This window comes from Chanodichthys erythropterus, chromosome 4 (assembly GCF_024489055.1).
Source record: "Chanodichthys erythropterus isolate Z2021 chromosome 4, ASM2448905v1, whole genome shotgun sequence".
NCBI classification, from domain to species: Eukaryota; Metazoa; Chordata; class Actinopteri; order Cypriniformes; family Xenocyprididae; genus Chanodichthys; species Chanodichthys erythropterus.
In genome coordinates, this window is record NC_090224.1 from 30,932,933 (window position 1) to 30,946,644 (window position 13,712).

Consider the following 13,712-nt stretch of genomic DNA (forward strand, 5'->3'; position numbering starts at 1 on the left):
AATATTTATGAATGTTTTAGATTTATCATTGTAGCTATTTATTTAACATATTTATTACTTACTTTTCATTTAACTTACTGAACTATACAGAATGCTAACATATTACACTAGCTTACTGCACTTCAGGAGGCTTGCATTTTAAATCTGCTTGACTAATACTACGTTAGATGTAGTGAGTCATTAGCTGCTGACATCAGGGCATGTTTGCTGAAACTCCTCCTCACTCTCTGCTTACGGTCGTTGCTCCTCTCGTTTGAAAGTTATGGGCTGTGCGTAAAAGTATATAAGTATGGAGTCTTATTCTTCTCTGCTGTGATACATCATTTTCCTCAAATACACTTCAACCAGCAAAATTACGCCAGAAAAAAAGGTGTTTTATGGCATCAGAACCAAAAAACGACAGTTGCCCAGTGCGCCTCACCGTCTCTGATGGATCTCCCACAATATCTGCGATCATGTTTTCCGCCGGTGTCCTTGGGAACGTGGTCGCATTAATTCTCTTGGAAATACGGCGGAGGAAACAACCCGCATCTTTGTTCCAGGTTCTCGTCACATCTTTGGTCATCACAGATTTGCTGGGAACTTTCTCCGTCAGTCCTCTAGTTATAACTGCGTACTTGAAGAATGAGTCTTTGATCGGGATGAATGAAAACCGATTCGTTTGCGGCCACTTTGGATATGCGATGACATTTTTCAGTGTGGTCACTCTCGCTATTCTTCTTTCCATGGCTGTGGAGCGCTGGCTCTCCATAGGACATCCTTACTTTTATGAGAAGCGCTTGAGTAAACGCTGCGGGTACATCACCATAGCACTCATTTACTTGATTTGCGCTCTTTTCTGTGTCGCACCTTTCCTCGGTTTTGGGAAGTATGTTCAATACTGTCCGGGTACGTGGTGCTTCATTGACATGGACCCATCTGTGCGCTCGCACAAAGTGTTTAATATCATCTACGCGACTTTCTTGCTCGTCATGATTATATGTACAGTTTTGTGCAACGTGTCCGTCATCTATCATCTTTCACTCATGAACCGAAGGCGCAAGGCGCACCGGAGCTCAATCCAACGGCATCGAGGACACAAGAGGCAGCGGTCCATCACGAAGGAGTTAGAACACCTGGTGCTGCTCGGGTTCATGACCATAGCATTCGTCATTTGCTCTCTTCCTCTCGTGGTAAGGCAGTTACAGAATTATCAACCACCCTATCAAAGTTTCACCTACATGAGTTGACTACTAGAAATAATGTAATGTTCCTGTATGTTCAAAGACACAATGGTGTTTAGTGTCCAAATTACAGGCTGTATTTTCATGTTAATAGTACTTACAAATATGTACAACAGTAAGTTTTATTTTTTTTCAATTATCTATTAGGTTATACAGTAATGACTAGCATCTTTTTTTCCCATTAAATACAAGTACTGTACCTTCTCCAATATTTATTAGCCTCTATGAATTAGTCACAAGTTCATTACATAGGCTACTAGCAACTTTTTCGGTTGCTTCTCACTATCGTAGTAGTATGTATGGAAGCTTGTTTCTGCTAGTAAATAAAAAAATAGAAAAGGTAATTGCGACTTTTAATCTCACAATTCTGACTTTTTTTCTTTCGCAACTGCAAATTTATATCTTGCAATTCTGACTTTTTTCTCACAGTTGTTACTATTTCTCGCAGTTTCGACTTTATTTTTAAGAATTGTGAATTTCGCAATTCTGTCTTTATAACTTGCATTTGTGAGTTTATATATCACAATTCTGAGAAAAAAGTTTTGTCAGAAAAAGAAATGTCAGATGAAAACCCAAATTGCAAGAAAAAAAGTCAGAATTGTGAGTTTATATTTGCGAGAGAAAGCTAATTGTGACTTTTTAAACAAGTCAAAATTGTGATTATAAACTTGAAGTTCTGACTTTATCACTCGTTGCCGATTTATATCTTACAATTCTGAGAAAAAAAGAATTGTGAGATATAAACTCATAAATTGCAAGCTATAAAGATAGAATTGTGGGACATAAACATTTGTGAAAAAAAAAGTCAGTATTGCGAGTTTACATATCGCGATTTTGACTTTTTTTTTCAAAATAGCAAGATATGAACTCACATTTCTGAAAAAAGTCAGAATTGTGAGATAAAAAAAGTTGCAATTACATTTTTTATTCTTCCATATATTACTAAATCTAAAAAATAACTGTAAACAAGGAACAAATTTACACAGTAAAATACCGTTTTCCATTGAAACAGTAATATACCATAAAAACAATGCATTCTGGGTAATATTTGTCATTTTAAGAAGAGAGGCCTTTAGGCTACTTTCTCAAAAATGACAAATAATATTTCCTAGAATGCATTGTGATATACAAAAGTAATATACTGTAAAAACAATACATTCTGGGTAATATTTGTCATTTTCGAGACAAGTAGGTTACCCAGAATGCATTGTTTTATACGATATATTACTGTTTCAGTGGAAAACGGTATTTTACTATGTAAATTTGTAAAAAAAAAAAATTTTTAGAGCGTACAAGACAAATAACATTTAAAAAAAAAAAAACAATCGTATAGTTATATAAACCAGGGATGCCCATAGAATTCTTCGGCAGGCGTGTGCAATATGTTAATAATGAAATAGTTACTTGTCTCTACTGAGTTAGTTAGTTGCAAAGGAATAAATAGTGGTATGAAGTGAATAAATAGTGACTAAATGAATACATACAAGTCACTATTGGAACAGGAACTAGTATCTAATGAAAAGGTACTAGTGAATAAATAGTTTTAAGAATTAAAAAAAGAAATTACTTTTGGATTACTTAGTAGTGACTTAAAAATAAGTACTACTGCATAAAATTGACGTAAGTTATAGTTTTAAAGGAATAACTATTTGGCTTTCCATATAAAGTGTGTAAAAATATTGAAATTGAAACAAGCAGGATTTATTAAGACAAACATGTCAGAAAAATATGTTTGTTACAGTATTTTTTCCGTTATGAAGTAATAAAAACATTGTTCAAAATGTATACACAAAATTATTATGCTATAACATGTTTTTATGTTGATACTGTTGTTTTAATGTTTAGTTTCACATTGTGTTTTTTTTTCTTCATAGATTCAAGTGTACTTGAGGTACACTCTCAACCAAGAAAGTCACAAAAATGATCGCATAGCCCTTCTTTTAGTATCGGCCAACCCCATCATAGACCCCTGGGTCTTCATCATCCTCAGTCCCCCAGTGCCTCGTCTGCTCTGGAACAAGATGTGTAAGACCGCAAAGTCCAAACCCACGCAGGAGAATGTCCGCAGCATTCATCCAGTCATGTATCAGTCAAGCCCTCCTGGAGATACAGAAGGAGGGAATTTTCTGAAAATGTACATGGGAACTCCAGGAACTGCTGGCTCCTGATCTCTAAAACCTCCCTATCTTCATGGGAAAGATTATGGAGTGGTTGCTCATCCATGTTATGAAAATAATGGATGCAGAAGTTTCAGGTCACTGGATACCTGAACAGATGAATATGATACCTGAGGGTGAAAGAGCACCTATAATATCTATCATGGAGAATATGAAAGCAAATTAAATTTATTTATTGTCTTTATTTATGGAGAGGAAAACAACATTTTTGTTGAGCAGAAAAAGTTTATTTACCAGGAAGCCTATTGGTAAATATATATAAACACATGTACAGGCTGAAATGAACCCATACTTCCTGTTTCAACTGCATGTGGAATGCGGTTCTCTTTCTCTGTGTGACTTCATGCTTCATCGGTTTTGTTTTCTGCGTTCCGTTGCAAATATATGCATGACTGAATCATGTCATAGCAAGTCAGTTCATTGTGAAAGAGCCTAACCACTTAAACTGTGTAACAGTCACATGACTGAAGGAGAGGAGTTGAAGCAGGCTAAACTGAGGAAATAAAAGTTTGTTTTGGATTAGTCATGTTCAGAGGTATTCTGTTATGTTTGAATTGGTATTGCTAGACACTATTATGAACTAAAAGTCCCAAACAAATTGTTTACAATTATTTTTTAAAATCTGAGTACAAGTTGTTTAATGGTAGTTATTGATAACGAGAATCTTTATAAAGAGAAAATCAAATGCTAATGTGTTGAAGAGTTCATTCACAATAAATGAAAGTTCTATCATCATTTACTCAACCTCATGTTGTTACAAAACTTCTATGGAACAAAAGATATTCTGAGAAACGTCAGGGTTTTTTTTTTGTTCATTCAGAGTCACAAGTCAACGGGCTCTAATGATGTTCAGCATTCTTCAAATATTCTTTTGTATTCTGCAGAAGAAAGACAGGTTTGTAATGTCATGAGGTTAAGAGTGACGACAGAATTATCATTTTTAGTTCCCCAATTCTTTATGAGCATTCTAGCGATCATCTCTGTGTCATCTTAAAGTGAAAAGTAGCTGTAATTTTTATCAGCAGAACACAGGCATGTTCAGTCTGTGTCTTCTTGAGCAACACTTTTTTACACTCTTCATGACCTTTCATCTAATGATCTTGCAACTGTGACTCAAGGTCGAGTCTAGCAATTATTTCAGGTCATTATGTGTCAGCAGACATGACCATTCCCAATACCACTTAACAAATGTAAGACATTATATGAGTGATTGTTTTTTCCATCAGCTCACTCTTTCCTGTGGTTTTGGTTTTACAGTCCCAAATGCAGAGCTTGGTATTCAACTCAAGAACTATGACAGAAATGTCCTTTTTAAAAGCCTTTTCTTGTTTCTGAGAATTAATTCCATTACAGTGACAGAATCAAACTTGAACATCTGAAATGCACACTTTATAGCAACTGTTTTATATTTTAGATTGAATACTGTCCTGGGAAAACCAGAGGCTGCTAAAGCGGTTGCGCTGTTTCCCACAATAAACACCAGCTTTTGTGTAAAACATGTGTTTTTAGTTGCAGGTCATTTCCTTAAGAGTCTACATGTTGTTTTTTAATCTTTAACTGCATTGCAAATAGTGAATCTCAGGCTAATAAAAAAAGAATGGATGTCCTGTTGTTCACCTCCATGCACAGAAACTCTTACAAGGTCCGTGTGTTCATTTAATATGCGCCTTTAATTGGACATTTGGAGAAGAGGAGAGAAAGGGATCCTTATAAGGCAAGACTGCTGGGAAACATTTATCTGTCAATCTGGTCGTATATTACAGACTATTGTGTGGTCGCTGTGATGTAGTCTGCACAGGACCTCTCAGAGATGTTATTTCTTTGATAAAGTCAAAGTACTCCAGAAATCAGAGCTTGTTTATCCAGCGTTTGTGGCAGTTTGTCACAGATGGATTATGGGCACCTGATCTGAAGAGACTATCTGTTCTGTGTATTTTCTTTTGTTGAATTTGTGCAGGTAATAGCTGCATTTATATCTTCTTCGCTGCAGGATAAAGTATACGCTTTTATCCCGAGATCCACTTAAGGACTGGAACTTTTTAAAATGAATATTCATTCTGAGCTGAGATGTAGCTATAAATATCTTTAACAGATTTTTTTTTCTTCTATATTTTGTGGGTTATTCACTTGTGCAACCAACTTTACCAACTTTATTGAAATATTCACAACAAAGTGTTTCGACACTGCTAATACAAAAGTCCTGATAAATGAAAACAAAATCACAAGGTTAAAAAAATACTTAAAAAAAAAAAAACATTTTATGGAGAAACCAAACGTCATAACAAAAAAATAAAAATAAAATAACAACCTTACTTTTACAGTGGGGAAAAAAAAAACTGAATTAAAAAAAGAAAGTTATTGTCTCCGAAAAGAAAGAATCGACTCTGAACCGCCTAGTCGTCAGGAATTCCAGTCTCACTTCCATGACCTGCATACACAGTAACACATTTGAATAATGCCCACCTGGTCTTCGTTGGCTTCCCACAAACAAGGTCTACTTTGACGCTCAAACACTGTATCTACAGGATTTACTTGAAAAAAGCTTTGAAACAATTTTCACTCAGAAAAGGCTAGTAAATTTACAAAAATTTGCCAAGTAAAAGCCTACATAATTATTAGTAGCTTTAATTAGAAATGTTTAAGTTAGGTTTACTTAGGACTTCCCAGTAAAGTATATTGACTCTTTGTTCATAAATTTTACTTAAGTAATGCTTATAAATTTATTATGATTTATTGAATTTTTTATACAAAAGTCTATCACTGAAAAAAACAATATGTACAATTTAATTTTGCAAGTTTTTGCACATATTTTAGTCAATTTTACACATGGAATTAAGTAAACTCTACTTAACTAAGTTAAGTACAGCCGGGGACACACCTAACGATTAGCTGAAACATTCTAAGACTGAACTGAACACACATACCGATTGTTTCCTTCGACTGGAGCCGATTTTAATCGTTGACAGTCGGAGAAGAACACAAACCGTTATGATTGAGACCGCTGCTAAGCAACACACTGCGCGGGATCTTGAAAATGGATGTAAACAAACAGCTCGCGCTCTTCATCTGCAGCTATATTTGTGCGGAAAATAACTAAAAAAGTGGAAAAACGCGCAGGATATGTGTGAGGTCCTGGCTGGAGAGGCAACATGGATTTGTTCTCTACAGAGAGAATTTGAGGTGAGTAACGTTAAACTTTGTTAAATCTATTTTTAGGGCTTGCACTCCGGTGGTGTCGGCCGTTGTTAAGCAACGATAAGCTGCGATCCTCAATGAAGCTTGTTCGACTTGAAACGGCACTATACAGACCATTAAATTACCACAGAAGTAACTTTATACTACCACAATGCGACCTCAAAGGGCACTTTCACTTTTGCGATCAAAGGGGCAGGGCTCTTTATATTCTCTCTGTATTGTATCAACTGTTAATTTTGTATCCGTATCAGATAAATAATATATATACAAAACATGATAAAAAAACAAAAAGTATTATCTTTATCATTTGTTGCCCCCCTATTGGTGCTCCAGGACACTCGCCCAATGCCGTCTATGGATAATCCGGCCCTGTACATTACCTGACATGTTCAAAGCTTCCGCAATAGCAGCCCAGCTTCTTTCCTTATCGCTTCTACTATGGTATTCCTTCGAAGATATGTTGTATTCGTAATTGCCAGAGTTCAACCAGTTTTTCTTCCATACCGGTTGTCCAAACGTTTTTTGACGCCATTTCGCCGCTTGTTTACAATCGCCTGACACAGTCTCCAAGGAAACAGAGACGTCATCGGTCACAAATATTATGCTGCCTTCACGTGCTCTCAGTGCTATTGTAAAGATGACTTTCCTTGAAAAAAAAATAACGAAACTTGAATGCGATTTGCTCATAATCACTACTTCAGAAGTGGGAATTATCAAATTTGAGAAGAATCTTTGTGAGGAGGACTGGCAATGACTGTTTCTAAAATTCTAAGACTAGAATCTTTAGACACAGCACACTGCACGATTTTAAGCACCAACTGTAAACACCGACTGAACGCAACTGGCTCTGACTCGGGCCGATTGGACATGATCAGTCGTAAGTATCAAATTTCATTCATAATCGGCCTTACAATCGTTAGGTGTGTCAACAGCTTAAGATTAACAAAGAAAATAAATAATTTTAACATTGCCAGTAGGCTGAAAGGTTGAGCAATTTGAGAAATTGGTACACAATACAAAATATCGGTAGCCTAACATTCGATGGATCATTTTTTTTTTTTTTTTTTTTGTGTGAATGTCGCATTTTGAGCAGAAAATTAACTCCAAATGTCACAAAATGGCAAGTTACTAAACATAACCCCAAAAGCAATGATAAAACAGTGTAAATACAGCTGGAAAACAGCAAAAAATCGACCTCATTAATTATTCAAGGCCAAGTGCATGATGGGAACACCAGTATCAGAAAAGTTGAGTAGTTTTACTTATTATGTTGATATTTACACTTTAATTTCTACAAGCTTAAATTGAGTACTAATATAGAATTTAGGCTACTTAGTTTTTTTTTTTATTATTCTTGCCTGGACTAACTTTTTCATGTAAAAATTACATTTATTTTTTCTGTAGTATTTACTTCACTATACAATCATTTTTTACAGTGTTCGTGTAGTGTACATCTAAGACACTGTTTTCTGCTCTGCAAAAGCGAATTCTCTTTGGCCACGTTCAAACTGTCAGTTTTTGGGATTGACGGCAATTTACTTAGGTGTGAGTCTCGAAATGTCTGTTCACACACAGAAACTTACAGTAGCATCTGGAACACTGTATGAACGTGCAACGAGAGTAAAGCCCGTGTTCTCTTACTACTAACCATAACGATAGTGACCAACGTAATATTAAAGATTGCGACGTCCATAAAACTAAAAAGTCTCATCACTTTGACATGACAAGAGACCAACTGAACCGCGAGTTGATCCATTCTTTAACCAACAGCAGCATCAATGTAAACACGCTAGACGGAGTCTTTAACGTTGCATTCGCGTGTCACATCCTTTGCGACGTCTCGCGCATGACACGATGTTTGAATTTGGAAAAGAAACACAAAACTGACTGGAGCCGCTCCGGTGGAGAACAGTGACTGGATCTAACACCTTCAGATGACACACAGCTCACATCCCTGTCGCTGTAAGTTACCTAAAGTGAAACCACACATAAAACACCTTAGAAGAGTGTTTCTCTCGCACTGTAAGACGTGACAGACAACTAGCCCAGTCCTGTTTCGTTCCGTTCACACAGAGCGGAATTTCCGAGAATGCGGTGGTGAGTCCTGAAAATTTACGGGTGTGAGTTCGGCTATAGAATGCGGTTGTCACTCCCATAAATAACCGTACTGCGTGTGAACGTAACCGTATTAAGGACTCAAATATAGTACTGACAACCGTATTCTGCTGCTGTGTGAAAGTAGCCTTTGTAAACTCTTCCAAAGAATGAGGATGTGAAGAGTCAGTGGTTAAAATTACCACAGCAATACAACAGCAGTATAACCTTCTCAGATCTCTGTGAGAACAACATGGGATTTACAAAAAGCATATCCATTAAAGATGGATATACTGCATATTTTGTACTGGGTGTTCAAAATATGCAACTTTTGTGTAGGTCTTCGGCTAATCGGCTAACTCACGTTACTGTCTTACTTTTACTTCAGCAAATCAGCTGTGGGTCCACTACCTAAAATTGTCCATTAATGCATATTGTCTGATGTTCTTACTACTTTGAGTAATGATAGTAATGATAAAGATTTGTTTTACAAACTTTAAAATTACATCAGTCATTCACATTCAAGCGTGCCACACGAGTCCTGAAAAGTGAAACCAAAGCGTCTTGATCGCCCCCAAGTGGCTGGAAGCAGTATAGGTCATAAACCCCGTCCTCTTAATGTATTACAATAATTAAACAATTAAATTACACTTCAAATATTTTTTTTCCAAAGATAATTTCTGTCATTTTAGCCAGTTTTTGTCACGCCGGTGTTAGTGTTTGTTCTTTTAAAAAGTTTGGTTTTAGTTATTTGATGCTATAAAAAACGGGGGTGTGACATCATGATTGACAGCTGAGACTGACAGCTTCACTGAGTGAAGTAGTCACTGAGGTGCCAACAGACTTTTTTCTGGATCTTCGCAAGGTGATTGGAGCTTTAACTTTAATTTCTACATTTCCATAACTGTTTATTTCACACCGATATAATGAGTTGTTATGAGTTTGGGCGGTACATTATATCGCGGCTTCACTTCACGCTCACTGCTGCGCAGACTCGGGCTCCAAGTTCACTATGCGCAGACTCGAGACTCAAGATGTCAGTGCCATATTGGCACACTGTTGGCTTCTGTTACTATAATGGGAGCAAGTATGTTCACGTTAGTGCTCGGCTAACTAATGCACTGTTATTAGTTAATGATACACTTTCTCTACAGTGTGTACAATCTCTGAGCTTTAGGAAACCTAAAGTTCAGTTTTAGTAATAGTCATTTCGTTTCCGACACGCGCTGTAAGCGGTAGACCAATCACAACAGACTGGGCCATGTGGCCAATCAGAGCAGAGCAGGCTGTCGGAAAGGACGGGCTTAGAGAGACTGAATCTTCTGACGAGCCGTTTGAGAATCATTGAAAAATGTGGTGTTGTGCAATGTATGAGAAAATGAAAGTGTTTTTTGACCTTTGATTCATGTAAACCTGTTGCAGGAGACCTCCAAAACAAAATTCTGAACCTTTAAAATAGCACTCTAAAGTAGGAATTATATGGTGCATTCAAGTCATGTTGGAAATTGTATTTACAAGTTGAATGCACAAATAGGAGGGCGTTCATGTGCAATTTTTACCTAGGAAACTTACAGACCCAGATGCAGATATCAGTTTTTTAGAATTACCAGGTTATTACCAGGCATTATACAACATTAATTTCCATAAAGCAATGGGACCGGATGCCGTTTCGGGACGAATATTGAAGTAATGTGCTAATGAGCTCACTGCAGTGTTCACACACATCTTCAACCTGTTGTTACAGCACTATCATTCCCATTCCTTAAACTTCTGCTGTTACCAGCATGAATGGCTACCGGCCAATTTCTCTCACCCCAGTTATCATGAAATGCTTTGAGAGATTGGTTCTGTCCCACATCAAGGCATGCATTTCTTCAGACCTGGACAATCAATACGTTTATAGGATCAATAGGTCCACGGACGATGCAATTTCAACTGCACTGCATACAGCACTCACACACCTGGAAAACCCTAACAGCTACATCAGGATGTTATTTGTGGATTACAGGTCCGCATTTAATACCATTAGTCCAATAAAACTGGTCAATAAACTACAAACACTGGGTCTGGGAGCCCTTCTCTGTCACTGGATCAGATAGATCCCATTGTTAACACTGGGGTCCCCCAAGGCTGTGTTCTCAGTCCAGCACTTTACTCTCTTTTCACACATGATTGCACCTCCTCCCACAACTAATACCCTCATCAAATTTGCAGACGACACAACCATAGTGGGACTCATAACTGATAATAACGAAACTGACTACAGAGAGGAGGTTCCGGACACTTTAAAATAAAAATTTCCTGATAATTTACTCACCCCCATGTCATCCAAGATGTTCATGTCCTTCTTTCTTCGGTCGAAAAGAAATTACGATTTTTGATGAAAACATTCCAGGATTATTCTCCTTATAATGGACTTAAATGGACTCCAAACGGTTGAAGGTCAAAATTATAGTTTCAGTGCAGCTTCAAAGGGCTTTAAACAATACCAGAGGAGGAATAAGGGTCTTATCTAGAGAAATGATCGTTCATTTTCGAAAAAAAAAAAAAAAAATGTAAATGCATATGTTTTATATAAACAAATGATCGCCTTCTGCGTGGTTCTGCCAAAACCGAACTTTTGTATTCTTCAAAAAGCTTACGCTGTTTTCTCCTTACGGAAAAAACGGAACTGGTGCTGCGTTCATTCCGTAAGTAGAATAGGGAAGGCGTAGGACATACAGTGTAAGCTTTTTGAAGAATACGAAAGTGCAGTTTTGGCGGAACCACTTGGAAGGCGTTCATTTGTTTATATAAAGAATATACATTTATATTTTTTTCGAAAATGACTGATCGTTTCGCTAGATAAGACCCTTATTCCTCGTCTGGTATTATTTAAAGCCCTTTGAAGCTGCACTGGAGCTGCACCATTTGGAGGCCATCAAAGTCCACTATAAGGAGAATAATCCTGGAATGTTTTCATCAACAACCTTAATTTCTTTTCGACTGAAGAAAGAAGGACATGGACATCTTGGATGACATGGGTTTGAGTAAATTATCAGGAAATTTTTATTTGAAAGTGAACTAATCCTTTAAATATTTCCTCCATCATCAAGAGAGCCCAGCAAAGGCTGTTTTTCCTGAGGACTTTGAGATGCAATTGGCTTCCCCAGAGACTGCTGATAAGCTTCTACCGCTGTAAGATAGAGAACATTGTAACATACTGCTGTACTGCATAGTATTCCAGCAGCACTGTTGCAGACAGGAAAGATCTGCAGCGGGTTGTGAGGATGGCTGAAAGGATTGCTGGCTCTTCTTTTCAAAGCCTGGGTAACATCTACTCAAACCGTTTTTTCACATGAGCTACAAACATCCAGCAGGACTCCTTACATCCTGGGAATCCTTTTTTTTGCCACCCTCCCCTCAGGTAGACTAAGAACTCCAGGAACAAGAACAAATAGGCTGCAGAACAGTTTCTTTCCCAGGGCTGTGGACAGGTTGCAGAAGCTTCAGTAACCCCAGACACAAACATACAATGCACTTTATGCATAGTGCAATTTATGCACACATAATAGTAAGCAGACTATGTGCAATAATTGGGACTCATGGGCAATAACTAATTTTGACTGTGTGTACTCTTATTTATTTATTTATTTACATGGGCAATAACTTTTTAACTGTGTATATTCTTAGTTATCTATCTATCTAAGCATTTATCTGGGCAATAACTCATTTTAACTATGTGTACTCTTATTTATCTGTTCTTAAATATATAGATTTATTTTTATTGTGCTGTATACTGGATTGCTTTAAACTGAATTTCATTGTATTAACTATGCAATGACAATAATAAAGTCCCTAGACCCTGTATTTACATTAATTCCGAGGGCACATGAAGGCAGCATTAATTACAAATGGGAAACCCGGATTTTACTTCAAGTTTTGCCTTTGCCCCGGATTTTACTTCAGCTGATTGCCTTGTGGGCAGCGTGTCGACATATGCCGCAGTTGCGCTTCGGGGGACCCGAGTTTGTGTCCCGGCTCATGGACCTTTCCCAATCCCTTCTCCCAGTTCGCTTACTGTCAACTAACTGTCCTATCTCAATAAAAAATAAAGGCAAAAAATACATTAAAAAAAAAAAGTTTCTGAGTTGTGTCAGTGAGAAAACATGTCAGACGCAAAGGATGCAGTCTGTATTAATGGTAATTTTTTTTTAAATTAATGAAATCATTTTTATTTAAGTTGCATGTACAAAATATGATAGTATTGTACACATAACGATTCAATTTACAGCACCTTCATAAATTTGATAAAGAACAAATACACTGATGCACTTTCTTCATCGCAATATTATTCATCATTATAATTATTTATTCATTATTATTCAAACATTATTCATAATTTTGTAGATGTATAGTTTATAAATCTTGCAGAATTTTTCTGATGTCGTAATTACGACTTCCCAAATTCCCTGGAGGACTTGAATGCACCAACAAACTCAGGCACTAAAGCATACTTATTTTTTTTTATATTATGTTTCAGGGCTGTGTGCAAGTGTAATTCCCCAAGAATTCCGTATATTTATTACTTCAGTCACACTTTATATTAGGTGTCCTTATCTAAGCACAATGTACTTATTATGATCATGTTGTATTGCAAAACACTTTTACTGTTATTGATGCACAGCAAAAATCAGAGTGTTCAATGTACTCTATAGGAGTACACTGAACACTGGTTTCAGTGTATATATAGGTCCAAGAGTTCGGTGTTCGTTGAACACTGTAAAAAGTGTAAAATATATACTCTCAAAAATAGTTACATTAGAACACCTGGAGAGTTAAAATGTACTCTTATACATAGCACTTTTTGACACTGTTTCAGTGCTTTTGAACACCTGCAGTGTAAACCTAGAACCTTTGCTGAGCTTATTATTTAACACTTGGAGAGTACAAATGTACTCTAAAGCCAGTACTTTTTTATTTACAGTGTTTCAATAGTTTCCAACACCTGCAGTGTAAACCTAGAAACATCAGTGAATGAAAA

General features: G+C 36.8%; 1 protein-coding gene across 1 annotated transcript; it reads left to right on the forward strand.

The window, feature by feature from the left end:
• Positions 1 to 242: 242 nt before the first annotated feature.
• ptger2b (prostaglandin E receptor 2b (subtype EP2)) lies at positions 243 to 5,274 on the forward strand. The gene is made up of 2 exons (XM_067383426.1): positions 243 to 1,172; positions 3,098 to 5,274. Exons 1-2 carry the CDS (start codon positions 378 to 380, stop codon positions 3,389 to 3,391), a joined length of 1,089 nt encoding a protein of 362 aa, XP_067239527.1. The 5' UTR covers positions 243 to 377; the 3' UTR covers positions 3,392 to 5,274.
• The last annotated feature ends 8,438 nt before the right edge of the window (positions 5,275 to 13,712 follow it).

Bases quoted from the DNA above. Each gene is read 5' to 3' on its own strand.
- ptger2b (XM_067383426.1), top strand. From the start codon at position 378: ATGGCATCAGAACCAAAAAACGACAGTTGCCCAGTGCGCCTCACCGTC. The intron at 1,173-3,097 runs GTAAGGCAGTTA...TTTTCTTCATAG, and splicing joins TTTGCTCTCTTCCTCTCGTG to ATTCAAGTGTACTTGAGGTA.